At 35.3% G+C, this 14,667-nt stretch overlaps 1 protein-coding gene across 5 annotated transcripts in view; it reads left to right on the top strand.

Annotated features, from left to right (window-relative positions):
• Positions 1–14,667, top strand: part of EHBP1 (EH domain binding protein 1) — a 347,198-nt gene that overhangs the window by 242,494 nt on the left and 90,037 nt on the right. For 4 of the 5 annotated variants that reach the window (XM_065890712.1, XM_065890715.1, XM_065890714.1 and 1 more), the window contains 3 exons: positions 1,158–1,336; positions 1,971–2,019; positions 9,631–10,533. In XM_065890712.1, the coding sequence (XP_065746784.1) occupies positions 1,158–1,336; positions 1,971–2,019; positions 9,631–10,533 (1,131 nt within the window). The remainder of the gene's footprint in view (positions 1–1,157; positions 1,337–1,970; positions 2,020–9,630; positions 10,534–14,667) is intronic. The other variant, XM_065890717.1, reaches the window with a different exon arrangement.

Here is a 14,667-nt window from a genome sequence, read left to right as displayed (position 1 = left end):
AAATCTTATTATGAGTCTTTGTTTTGTTGTTATCATTGTTGTTTTAAGTATATGAACAAGGGGAAAAATCAAGTAAATGCTTTAGATTTAAAACACACATCCCCCTACACCCACACACCTAGCTAACCTAATAATATCCAAAAGTAGCCATCAATAATTAGAAGATATTTGGAGCAAATCCAAATTATATACTGATGTGTGCTATTACTACCAACACCTGACTGTCGCTAATAACTAAATCTGTTTTGCCAGAATTAAATTTATATAAGAAGTATGTTTGAATATGGTTATCATTGCACTAAAATGTGTATGATTACTGTATGTATATATATATATATATATATTTTTTTTTTTTTTTTTTTTTTTTTTTGCGGTATGCGGGCCTCTCACTGTTGTGGCCTCTCCCATTCTGGAGCAACAGGCTCCGGACACGCAGGCTCAGCAGCCATGGCCCACGGGCGCAGCCGCTCCGCAGCATGTGGGATCCTCCCAGACTGGGGCACGAACCCGTGTCCCCTGCATCGGCAGGCAGACTCTCAACCACTGCACCACCAGGGAAGCCCTGTATATATATTTTTTGGTTGCACCTCGCGGCCTGCGGGATCTTAGTTCCCCAACCAGGGAATGAACCTGGGCCCCTGCAATGAAAGCACCGAGTCCTAACCACTGGACCACCAGGGAATTCCCAATTACTGTATTTTTAAAAACTATTATTTTGACCTCTTCACTACTAACAATTTGTGCTACAGTTAGACTTCAAAATACATTCTTTTTAATATACTCAAAAAGAAACTATATTTGTACATGATTGCATTTGGGGAAGATTTTTTTAGTATGTGAGAGTTATATAGATATTCAGCCTTAAGTATTTAAATACTTTAATGTTTCCATTAATGTAGCTCTTGGCCTGTTCTTATGTATAACATTAAAATCTTGCATATGTATATCTTTGTCAAGCAGACGCCATAGGCTTAAACTGAAGATAATAACTTAAGATTCGTGTCTCCTTTCTTAGAGGTTACAGTTGTCTTGAAGTGACAGTTTTGAAGTACCTAAACTGACATCAAAGTGTTCAAGAGATCCAGTTAGGTCAATTAATGTTAATTTTCAACTTCCATTAAATTATTTTAATGTTTTCCTCTTTTCATTTTTTTTAGCCGAGTCCTATACCAAGTCCTGTTTTGGGACGAAAGCCAAATGCTAGTCAGTCATTGCTTGTATGGTGCAAAGAAGTTACAAAAAATTACCGGGGAGTGAAAATCACCAATTTTACTACATCGTGGAGAAATGGTTTATCTTTTTGTGCAATATTACACCACTTTAGACCAGATTTAATGTAAGTAGAAACACTTTCCATTCCTATAAATATTTTGTAAATAATAAAGTTTTATTAAAAAAAGAAACAAACCATAAAATAATTTCTTAACACATGTCCTGAAATACTTGATTTTTTTTTTTATCACCCATACTCTTGCTTTTTGGGAGAAGAAATATATCCCAGAAAGAAAAGTTGTTCCTTCTTGATGCCTAAAAACAATCTTTTCTGTTTTAAAAGAGCATATTTTTTTCCTTAATCTCGTACAAAAAACTGACTTCAAATTATTATGAAAATTGTGTTAGTGTTAAAATGAGATGAGACAGATAAGCCTGTATCTCTTTATACATTGACAACAAGGGGTTACCTCATGGTGAATTTGGTTGTCCAGGCTAGTCTCTGGTCCCCTACCTTAACTTCTCTTTTAGATGGAAAGCTTCAGGCATTGGAACTTGTAATCACTGTTATTAATTATTTAATTAATTTATTTATTTCCTTAATTTTCCACACTATTAGTTTTGTTGATAGAATTGCTGTGAAATTGCTAGTTACTCTTTGGTATTATTGAATGTCAAATTTTAAGATTCAGTTTGTTTTAAAAACAGCTGTTTTTATCAATTACTGTATGTACCTACTGTGCCATTTTCTCCCTCAGTGACTACAAGTCTCTGAATCCTCAAGACATTAAAGAGAACAACAAAAAGGTAAGAATTGCCAAAGAAAAAAAATACATAGTGTCAATTTTGGCTTCTCCTCAGGCATTTATTAATTTGGGGAAAGTGAGGTTGTTTTGTGAGGTCCTAACTATAGCTCACAGAAGGTAGTCTATTTCCTAAAGTTCCAGTAGGATGCATGGTTTACTCTAGTTTGTCATAGCCTTTAAAAATCACAAGTGCCAGACTGGCATCAGGTTATAATAATATGTATGAACTTCATAAAGTGTTAAATGTTTGTTAAAGCATGTTGCTTTTATTTAGCTCTTAGCAAGATTTAGCTTTTAAAAAGTGCAATCCAAACTGTTGTGCCGTGAGTTTAGAAAAACCTGTTGGGAGGGGATGAAAGCAGGAACCTGATGGGTATGCAAAAAAAAATCCATATGTTCCCAGAGGCAAAAAGATTGAACATTGGTTCTTTTTTTTTCTTTTCTTTTTTTCCCCCCTTTTTCCCCCTTTTTCTGGTAAACTGTGCAGTTTTTTTCCACATAATTAATTAATGTACTGAGGTCAGAGCTTCCCAATTGGTATGGGGAAGATACTGATCCTTTCAGCCCTCAGGGTAGCTGCACAGGCCTGAGCTGCTAGAGCCCTCTGGGCCAGCTGACTGTGGCTGCAGGCTGACTTAACTATGTACCCCCAAATGCAGCACGATATTACAATTTTCTGTGTGCACCACAACATAAAAAAGGAGGAAGCACCTATCTCAGCATACAGCAGGTACTCATTTAATGCTTTTTTCCCTGCTGAATTGAATTCTTCAACTGAAAAGTGTTGTCTTAGAGCAAGAGTTCTTAACCTCGGAGCTATGGATAGAATTCAGGGGATCCCTGATCATGGCTAGGGAAAAAAAAAAATTATTTTCTCATTTCTTTAACTGAAATTTAGCATTTTCTTCAATTATCAATTTAAACAACAAACCACTGTAGTATTAGCCATGCCTGAGACTTTTTCACCTTTAGAATCTCAGATATTTTCATATCACTTTACAGTTGCAAATATCTACAGCTACCTTTTAAGCTCATCACTTCTTCATAATTGTAGCAGTTTGTACATCCATAAGAAGCACATTTGTTTCTCAAATTCCATTTTCCTAATATTTTCAAATACTTATTTTTCAATAATTGGTTTCTTGTGTAATCATATGGGGGTTTTTTTGGGGTTTTTTTGTTTTTTTTCGGTATGCGGGCCTCTCACTGTTGTGGCCTTTCCTGCTGCGGAGCACAGGCTCCAGACGCGCAGGCTCAGGGGCCATGGCTCACGGGCCCAGCTGCTCCATGGCATGTGGGATGTTCCTGGACCAGGGCACGAACCCGTGTCCCCTGCATCGGCAGGTGGACTCTCAACCACTGCGCCACCAGGGAAGCACCATATGTATTTTTTTAACTTTTTATTTTATATTGGAGTATAGCCGATTAACAATGTTGTGATAGTTTCAGGTGCACAGCAGAGGGGCTCAACCATACATACATACACATGTATCCATTCTCCCCCAAACTCCCCTCCCATCCAGGCTGCCACATAACATTGAGCAGAGTTCCCTGTACTATACAATAGGTCCTTGTTGGTTATCCATTTTAAATATAGCAGTGTGTACATGTTGTTCCCCAACTCCCTAACTATCCCTTCCCCTCATCCTTCCCCCCTGGTAACCATAAATTCATTCTCTAAGTCTGTGAGTCTGTTTCCGTTTTGTAAATAAGTTCATGTATCATTTCTTTTTAGATTCCCATATAAGGGATATCATATGATATTTCTCTTTCTCTGTCTGACTTACTTCACTCAGTATGACAATCTCTAGGTCCATCCATGTTGCTGCTAATGGCATTATTGCATTCTTTTTAATGGCTCAGTAATATTCCATTGTATATATATACCACATCTTCTTTATCCATTCCTTTGTCGATGGAATAGATAAAGGTTGCTTCCATGTCTCAGCTATTGTAAACAGTGCTACAATGAACACTGGGGTGCATGTATTCTTTCAGACCATGTTTTTCTCAGGATATATGCCCAGGAGTGGGATTGCAGGGTCATATGGTAGCTCTATTTTTAGTTTTTTAAGGAACTTCCATACTGTTCTCCATAGTGGCTGTACCAATTTACATTCCCACCAGCAGTGTAGGAGGGTTCCCTTCTCTCCACACCCTCTCCAGATTTTATCATTTGTGGATTTTTTGATGATAGCTGTTTTGACTGGTGTGAGGTGATATCTCATTGTAGTTTTGATTTGCATTTCTCTAATAATTAGCAATGTTGAACATCTTTTCCTGTGCCTCTGGGCCATCTGTATGTCTTTGGTGAAATGTCTATTTATGTCTTCTGCCCATTTTTTGATTCAGTTGTTTGTTTTGATAATATGAAGCCTCATGGGCTGTTTTTAAATTTTGGAGACTTGTTGGTCACGTCATTTGCAAATATTTTCTCCTAATCTGTGGGTTGTCTTTTCATTTTGTTTATGGTTTCCTTTGCTGTGCAAAAGCTTTTGAGTTTAATTAGGTCCCATTTGTTTATTTTTGTTTTTATTTCCATTATTCTGGGAGACAGATCGAAAAAGATATTGATGCAATTTATGTTACAGAGTGTTCTGCCTATGTGTTCCTCTAGGAGATTTATAGTGTCCAGTCTCACATCTAGGTCTTTAATCCATTTTGAGCTTATTTTTGTGTATGGTGTTAAAGAATGATTTAATTTCATTTTTTTACATGTAGCTGTCCAGTTTTCCCAGCACTATTTGTTGAAGAGACTGTCTTTCCACCTTGTGTAGTCTTGCCTCATTTGTCGTAGATTAATTGACCATAGGTGTGTGGGTTTATTTCTGGGCTTTCTGTCCTGTTCCACTTATCTATATTTCTGTTTTTGTGCCAGTACCATACTGTTTTGCTGACTGTAGCTTTGTAGTATAGTCTGAAGTCAGCCTGACACCTCCAGCTCCGTTTTTCTTTCTCAATATTGCTTTGGCTATTTGGGGTCTTTTGTGTCTCCATACAAAGTTTAAGATTTTTTGTTCTAGTTCTGTGAAAAATGCCATTGGTAATTTGTTAAGGATTGCATTGAATCTGTAGATTGCCTTGGGTAGTATAGTCATTTTGACAATATTGATTCTTCCAATCCATGAACATGGTATATCTTTCCATCTGTTAGTGCCTTCTTCGATTTCTTTCATCAGAGTCTTACAGTTTTCAGAGTACAGGTCTCTTGTCTCCTTAGGTAGGTTTATTCCTAGGTAATTTATTCTTTTTGATAGGATGGTAAATGGGATTGTTTCTTGAATTTCTCTTTCTGATCTTTTGTTGTTAGTGTATAGAAATGCAACAGATTTCTGTGTATTAATTTTGTAACCTGCAACTTTACCATATTCATTGATGAGCTCTAGTAGTTTTCTGGTAGCATCTTTAGGATCTTCTGTGTATGGTATCATGTCATCTGCAAACAGTGACAGTTTAACTTCTTCTTTTCCAATTTGGATTCCTTTTATTTATTTTTCTTCTCTGATTGCTGTAGCTAGGACTTCCAAAACTGTGTTGAATAAAAGTGGCAAGAGTGGACCTCCTTGTCTTGTTCCTGATCTTAGAGGACATGCTTTCAGCTTTTCACCATTGAGTATGATGTTAGGTGTAGGTTTGTCATATATTGCCTTTATTATGTTGAGGTAGGTTCCCTCTATGCGCACTTTCTGGAGAGTTTTTATCAAAACTGTGTGCTGAATTTTGTCAAAAGAGTAATCATATGTATTTTATACACATCATAACATTATTCTGAGAAGGGGTTCATTGCCAAAAGAATTCATGGGCCAAAGTCATTAATAACCTCTAGTCTAGGCTAAAGTTTTTAATTTACTTTAAATAGTTAAAACCACCAGTGAGAAAAAGACTATAAAGGGAACCTTGATAAAAGTTCAATTAACAGATGAGAATTTAAATCAACTTTTTTTTTTACTTTTATTGCTCTCTAAAACCAAAAATTTATATTTCCATTAAAGAATTCTTGTTTCTTGCAAATGCATGATGCTGGCTCCAGAGAAAAACATTTAAAAGCAGTTTTTTTAATTAAAATATGCTATTAGAAAAGATAATCTTTAAAAATGAGTATAATTTTCTTTATAGAAATCATGCTTCAAAATAAGACATTATCTTGAATTATTTCTTGTATGATTTTGAAGAGTCTGTGTCTGTCAAAGCAAAATGCCTTATTTTTCGTCAATTAAGTTATACAGTTGGCCCTCTGTATCCATGGATGTGGAACCCACAGATACAGAGGGCTGGCTGTATTCTACCATTTTACATAAGGGACTTGAGCATCCCCAGATTTGATATCTGCAGGGGGTGTTGGAATTAGTCCTCCATGGATACCGAGACAACTGTATCTTTAGATATGACAGTTCTTTACCTGCATTTTCTTGCATTTGAATAAGCAAATTTAAATGCAGACAAGAGCATTATAAAATAAACCATTATTATTTTTTATAAAGTGAAGCTTTCAAGTTACTGTTTAAAATTTTGAAAAGCAAACATTTTTTATTTCACCTAGCTATATATTTTTAAAGAGTATGAGGAATCTCATTAGGGCTTAAGTTATACTTCTTTACATTATTTTCTTCAGAAATTTAATAATGATGAACATACCTTGGATTTATATATTATTACAAAGAGAAATCTATCTCATTAAAATTTTTTCTCAATTAAATCTTAAAGGGCAGATGATTATAGCTTTTTTTTTTTTTTTTTGCGGTACTTGGGCCTCTCACTGTTGTGGCCTCTCCCATTGCGGAGCACAGGCTCCAGACACGCAGGCTCAGTGGCCATGGCCCACAGGCCCAGCCGCTCTGCGGTATGTGGGATCTTCCCGGACCAGGGCACGAACCCATGTCCCCTGCATCGGCAGATGGACTTTCAACCACTGTGCCACCAGGGGAGCCCTAGCTTTTTTTAAATAAATTTACTTATTTATTTCTGGCTGCCTTGGGTCTTCGTTGGTGCATGCGGGCCTTCTCTAGTTGTGGCCAGCAGGGACTACTCTTCGTTGTGGTGCATGGACTCCTCATTGTGGTGGCTTCTCTTGTTGCAGAGCCTGGGCTCTAGGCACACGGGCTTCAGTAGTTGTGGTACATGGGCTTCAGTAGTTGTGGCTCACGGACTCTAGAGTGCAGGCTCAGTAGTTGTGGCGCATGGGCTTAGTTACTCTGCGGCATGTGGGATCTTCCCGGACCAGGGCTCGAACTCGTGTCCCCTGCATTGGCAGGTGGATTCTTAACCACTGCGCCACCAGGGAAGTCCCAATTATAGCTTTTTGAAAGGATTTTAATTTAGATGATCCCATTCATTGCACAAGTCAATACATAATTGTTGTTATACTTTCCTTTTCATCACTTTGCAACTTCTTTTTTTTTTTTTTTAACATTTATTTATTTATTTGTCTGTTCCGGGTCTTAATTGAGGCACGTGGGATCTTTTGTTGCGGCATGCAGAATCTAGTTCCCTGACCAGAGACCAAACCTAGGCCCCCGCATTGGGAGCATGGAGTGTTAACCACTGGACTACCAGGGAAGTCCCACAACTTCTTACCTGATATCTACATTGAGTATCATTTGCTACCTACAGACTTATTTCTGGCTTTACACAGTTCTTCCGGGTAACCCCATCTGCTCTTAATTGGACTTAAAACAGTACAAGAAACAATGCCTGTGTCTTAAGTTCCATGCAGATGCATAACATAACTGGCAGTGACTCCTTACCAATTAAATAACATCTAGCAATGAATAAGACTATTTTCTTTTAAAGACCTCTTTTTTCTCCACACGCAGCTAAAAAGACAGTAGGTAATTGACTATCGCAGAAGAGGTTAACCTATGGGAAAATGCCTTTATAAAGTCTTGACCTCGCTTACAAGAAATCTGGTTTGTTTTTAAATTTCTTTTAGTGCAATTAGTGTGCATAAAATGAATTGCTACATGAAACAAAATACCAGCAGGAGATTCCCCACAAGTAAGCTAATGATTTTCCCAGGTCTGTAAAAAGTGCTGAATAAAAATGGTATTTACCTGTGACATCTGATCTTAACCAATATGTCAGTGTTTTAGGTAATTGGGAAATGTTTAGAATACTGCCTGTGGTGCTTTTCCTGATGGTCTACAATTGATGTCTGTCAATCAGGTTGTCAGGACTCATGAGGAAGAAAATGACTTTAATTTTCCTGAAACATGTAAAATAACAAACAGGCCCAAACATGCACACCAACTGAGCCATTCTCTCAAGTAAATATTTTGAGGTACCTATACTATAAAGCATAGTGCTGTGAAAATTGAAGAGGTTTTAATATCATAATTTATTTTTCATTTTCTTTCTTATTCCATAACATTTATTAAACTACAGGAGGAATACAAAAATTAAATTCAAAGGTAGAAATGCACTGTAACATGTATATGCAAAAGACTGATTCCTTCTGAATTGTTACATAATTTCCTAAACTTTCTTTTTAGAAAAACTTTGAGTTATGATCCTATATCTGGGTTGTTACAAAGATGAGACATTTTATATCCCAAAGCAAGAATATAACTAGAAAAAAAAAAAAAAAAAAGAATATAACTAGAGGGTCCTTAGTTTTTCCAAGAGTGTATCTAAATGTTTAGCCATATTTTTAATGCTTCCTAGCAACACAATGCTGTTTTCAAAGGTTAGTTCAGGATAGTAATAATTAATTGTAAATTGAGAAACAGCTTTGATTCTTCAAAACTAGAAAAACCTGATGTGCCACAGTCATTTAAAGGCTAACAAAGTTATACAATGCAGCCTCACATTCTAAACTAGATTGTACTACTCAAAACATTTCCTTCTTTCCAAAATGGATGAAGTGAAAATGAAGTCACTCTTCTCATTATGAAAATAAATCTTAATTGGGCATTTTAAAAATGTTTCTATGTTTCTAGACTTAAGTAGCACTTACTTATATTTTATACCAGGCAATCTAGGAGTTAGTTCTTTTGGGATATCTACCTGTACTTTATCTTCACAAATCACTGCAATTACATGACCACTGAAAAGAGGGGTTAATAGGAATAATAAAGCTCCAGATGAATTATTATTTCTTTATATCCTAGTTCTTTATCACAAAAGTCTATTCTAAGTTTTTTTGTTTGTTTTAACTCTCATTTTTGCTTGTTTTCGTTATTGGAGAAGAACATTTCAATTGTTATTAACTAATAAAAATGTTTTACTCTTGGATCTACCAAACTTTTACAAATTTCCAACTTGGAATGTTGCTCTGTTCATGTGGCATAATGTCAGTAACATAATGTACCCTCCAATAGCAACAAAAAGCCATTAAAATTTTGCTTGTTTTTTTAAAATGGTAACTGAATTGTGTTTTATTTTTAACTCTTTTTTGAGGTGTAATTGCCATATAACAGTACCTCAGTCTCAAGTGTACAACATAATGATTTGATATTTGTATACATTGTGAAATGCTCACCACAGTAAGTCTAGTTACCATCTGTTATTTTGCTGTTTTTAAAATGTGATGATGTTTTAAGTTTCTTTAAAAAAGTTAAAATGTATGGATTGTCTGAACTCTTCAATATATCTTCTGTTTTTCTTTCCTCTGAAGGCATATGATGGATTTGCCAGCATAGGAATTTCCCGGTTATTGGAACCTTCTGATATGGTTTTATTAGCAATTCCTGACAAACTGACTGTTATGACCTATCTCTATCAAATTAGGGCACATTTCAGTGGGCAAGAGTTAAATGTTGTTCAAATAGAAGAAAATAGCAGTAAAAGCACATATAAAGTTGGAAACTATGAAACAGATACAAATAGTTCTGTTGATCAGGAAAAATTCTATGCAGAGCTTAGTGATCTGAAACGGGAGCCTCAACTGCAGCAGCCTACCAGCGGAGGGGTAGACTTCTTATCCCAGGATGACTCTGTATTTGTAAATGATAGTGGGGTTGGAGAGTCAGAAAGTGAACACCAGACTCCTGATGATCATCTCAGTCCAAGCACAGCCTCCCCTTACTGTCGCAGGACTAAAAGTGACACAGAACCCCAAAAGTCCCAGCAGAGCTCTGGAAGGACTTCAGGATCCGATGACCCTGGAATATGTTACAGTACAGATTCAAACCACGCACAAGTTTTGTTAGGCAAGAAGAGACTATTGAAAACAGAGACTTTAGAATTAAGTGACTTATACAATAGTGATAAGAAGAAGGATGTGTCTCCACCCTTTATTTGTGAGGAGACCAATGAGCAAAAGCTCCAGGGTATAGACATCAGTAGTAACTTGGAGCAAGAAAAATTAGAGAATTCCAGACCCTTAGAATGCAGATCAGATCCTGAATCACCTGTGAAAAAAACAAGTTTATCTCCCACTTCTAAACTTGGATATTCGTACAATAGAGATGCAGACCTTGCCAAGAAAAAACGTAATTCCCTGAGGCAGACAGAGTCTGATTCAGATGCTGATAGAACCATCTTAAATCATGCAAATCATTCTGCAAAAACAGTCCAGGTAAGTGAGTTAGAATGATGAATACATATATGTAGTAAATAGTTATTCTTTTTTGTTGTTTCTTTTTGTATTCATAGACTACTTTACAAATGATTAAAGGTGAAGTATAATTTCCCATTTTAGAAAAACCTGAAATATACCTGCTCTTCATTTAAAGTTTATAATATTTTAAGCCTATAAATAAATCCCAATTTCAAGATTGAAGAATAAAGAATGTCAACTTTTCAAATCAAAATGTTATTAACCTATAAAAATATTTTACAGAATAAGTCAAAGCTATTTCAGTATTCCATTTTGTAAGCGTATCATTCTGGAAATGTATAATGCCAAATTAAAATATTTCCCATTTACAGCATTTTCTTCAAATATTTTAGTTGCATTGCAATTGGTAATTTTAGTCCCATCATTATTTGTGGTTAAAAATCCCAGTAACATCGAAATTTCTCCCCATGTGGGGAATATGGCATGGATTTAATTGAATCTATGGTGCCATCAGTGATAAGATATACCATTATTTTATGTACAACAAAGAAAGAAAAACACTGCCAATAAGTTATGATACATGGTTTTCTTATCACATAGAATTTTTATTTTATACCTAGTGAAAGAGTTCTTTTAGACTTATTTAGGCATGGATTTTTTAATCATATAATGCTCTTATGTATACATAAAAAGAAATTTTTTAGCAAAATAAATTGGTTAAGGTATAATCAATTTAGAATTAGAGTTTAGACTCTAACTCTTATGAATCACTTTGTGATATAGAGTTGTTGGTGTCCCTATTTTTCCACATAGTATTGTCCTCTATGCCATCAAAAGCCTGATGTTACAACAGTGGTTCTCAAAGTATGATCTAGGGACCTCTCAGGCTCTCCAAGACTCTTTCCGAGAGTCCCCAAAGTTGAAACTATTTTCATAACAATACTAGAACTTTATTTACCTTTTGCACTTTCAGTCTGTCACAAGTGTACAATGGTGTTTTCTGGAGGCTACATGGTTTGTGATATCTCAAGAGACTGAATACAGAAGTAGATATGAGTATATAGCTGCCTTCAATTAAGGCAGATATTAAAGATTGATTTGCAAAAAATGTAAAATAGTGCTGTTCTTCTCAGTTTTGTTTTTTAGTGTAGTTATTTTTATTAGAATATGTTAACATCTAATGGGTTTATTATAGCTATTTTAAAGGAATGAATAAGTAAATATTTTAAAAATTGTTTCCATTTAATTTCCAAAATGACAAATATCTATAGATGTAGCCCACATAAGCTAAAGCTTTTGGGGAGCCTCAATTTTTAAGCATATAAAGGGATTCTGAGACCAGAAAGGTTGAGAACCTCTGAATTACAGCATTTCTTCACAGTTGTCTCTCAGATTTTCTTCTCAGTAATACTCACTGATAATGGCACTTTCTTTTAATTTTTTTTAAAATTATTTTTGGCTGTGTTGGGTTTTTGTTGCTGCATGCAGGCTTTCTCTAGTTGCAGCGAGTGGGGGCTACTCTTCATTGTGATGCGTGGGCTTCTCATTGCAGTGGCTTCTCGTTGCAGAGCATGGGCTCTAGGCACGTGGGCTTCAGTAGTTGTGGCATGTGGGCTCAGTAGTTGTGGCTCGCAGGCTCAGTAGTTGTGGTGCATGGCTTAGTTGCCCCGCGGCATGTGGGATCTTTCTGGACCAGGGCTTGAACCCGTGTCCCTGGCATTGACAGGCAGATTCTTAACCATTGCGCCACCAGGGAAGTCCCAATAGCACTTTCTTAACCTTTCTGGTAGGTCCTAACAAAAGATTTTCAGACAATAACCTGGAGTTCTGTTGCATTCTCAAATAGTACTCAAGGGGTTGTTAAATGAAACATCAAGGAATTATAGTCTTGCCACCAGAATTATCAAGCACATGCATATGTAGGTACTGATGACTATGTCTTATCTACCACCTATATGACAGAGATATAAAATGTCATCAATTTTGTTTTCAGAGGTATTAAAATGTGCATCTTAGAATCAAAGAAATATAATAGCTAACAAAGCAAGCCCCTGTTCTCCTAATCAGAAATCTCAAATCAAATGTTCTATGTACCTAAACTTTCAGAGTATCATAGTGTCCCTACAGAGTAGATAATCATTAAACATATAGTGACTGACATTTGCAGAATTTGGTGAACCTAAATTTGAATATCAATACAGATTTTTCTCATAAACCAAATTTTTAAGGTAAAAATGTTTAGTTAAATCTGGAAATTGATTAGTGTTTAAAAATTAAAAATGCTCTGAATCACGACTCAGTAAAGCTGGATTCTCATCTTGGCTCTCATCTTGGCTCCAGTAATTACCAGTGTGACATGTTAACTAGCCATTTAAATTCTTTAAATCTTATTTTCTAAGTATGTTAAATGAAATAATCTCTGAGAGCCCTTTAAACTCTAAAACTCTGTCGTGCTGTGATTCTGTTCAGGTGATTTAAGTGATGTACAGTAAATCCACAAGATGATAGAAGGAGCATCTATTTACAACTCCATATATGTTTATTTGTTGGCAATTGGTTTACTGGTTAGAATTTTGCTTAGGGTAAATTTTTAAAAATTTTTGGCAGAAGTGTTCATTGCCTGGTACCGAAAATTGTAGTATAGGTGTTAATACTTGATAAGTTTTTTATTGTAGCTAAATTTTTTCTTTTGTATACTGTATTTTATTGATTCTAAGACATACATTTTTTTACATTTTAACTTCTCTGAAATCAAGATGTTACTTATAATAATATGTTAGAGTTTAACTGACAGTGTTCTTTCTTAGAAACTCATAAAATAATAGTGAGTCTAATAATTAATAGCCTCTGATTAGAGGAAATTTGATAATTTAATGTGACTGTATAGGCTTAACAAGTCAGAATGTTGCCCATTTGAGTGGCTGATACATGTGATGACCATTATATATCTTACACATATCTCAGACTTTACAACCCATGAGGTGAGTGGTTGGTGCCTATTATACATATATGGGAGAACCAAGATCTACAGAGTTGCCTTAAGGTCCTATAATAAATGTTAAAAGTTTGAATTCAAAACCAGCCTTGTCTGACTTCAAAGTCTGTGCCCCTGAACTTTATGCTCACAATATCTCTTTGGTTTTGGCCATAACAGCACTAAAAATAATTATAGCCCAGTTGTAAAATAATCAACAATTACATTAAGTCCCTTAACAGTGTTTATCCCATTAGATTCTCCAGGACTTTTTCCTAAGGAGATAATAAGAACTGTATACAATAATTTACATATAAAGATGTTCACAAAAGCATTGTTTATGATAGTAAAAAATTATAAACAGCCTAAATATCCAATAATATAAGACAAGTTAAAGTATGACATGTTCATATTAATAGAATGCTAGGTAGACAGTTTAAAATCATGTTTTCAAAGAAATGTTTAAGGATATGAGAAAATGCTCATAATATTTAGACTATTAAATGGAAAAAAGCATGATTCTACAATGATTATCCCTGGGTGCCGGGATTGCTAATTTTTAAAAAATATTTCTTTTTTTAAAATTGAGTTGTAATTCATGTATTGTATTATTTTCAGGTGTACAACATAATGATTCAATATTTGTATCTATTGCAAAATGTTCACCACAATAAGCCAAGTTAATATCAGTTACCATACATAGTTGCAAAAGTTTTTATTTTCCTTGTGATAAGAACTTTGGAGATCTACTCTCTTAGCAACCTTCAAATATGCAATACAGTGTTATTAACTATATTTACCATGTTGTATGTTATATTCCCGTGACATACTCATTTTGACCCCTTTACCCATTTAGCCCACCCCCAGCCTCCAGCAAACACCAATCTGTTCTCTGTATCTGTGAGCTTGGTTTCAGGGATTTTTTTTTTTGTGGGGGCAGGATGGGTTGTTTTTTAGATTCCACATATAAGTGAGATCATAGGGTATTTATCTTTCTCTGACTCATTTCTTTTAGCATAATGCCCTCAGGATCCATCTATGTTGTCACAAGTGGCAAGATTTAATCCTTTTTTGTAGGTAGATAATATTACAATGCATGTGGCTATACAGTTTGCCCAACACCATTTTCCATTGTATATTTTTTTACTCCTTTGTTGTAAATTAATTGACCATATATG

Source organism: Phocoena phocoena, chromosome 14 (assembly GCF_963924675.1).
Source record: "Phocoena phocoena chromosome 14, mPhoPho1.1, whole genome shotgun sequence".
NCBI classification, from domain to species: Eukaryota; Metazoa; Chordata; class Mammalia; order Artiodactyla; family Phocoenidae; genus Phocoena; species Phocoena phocoena.
This window is presented reverse-complemented; position numbering and strand designations above follow the sequence as displayed.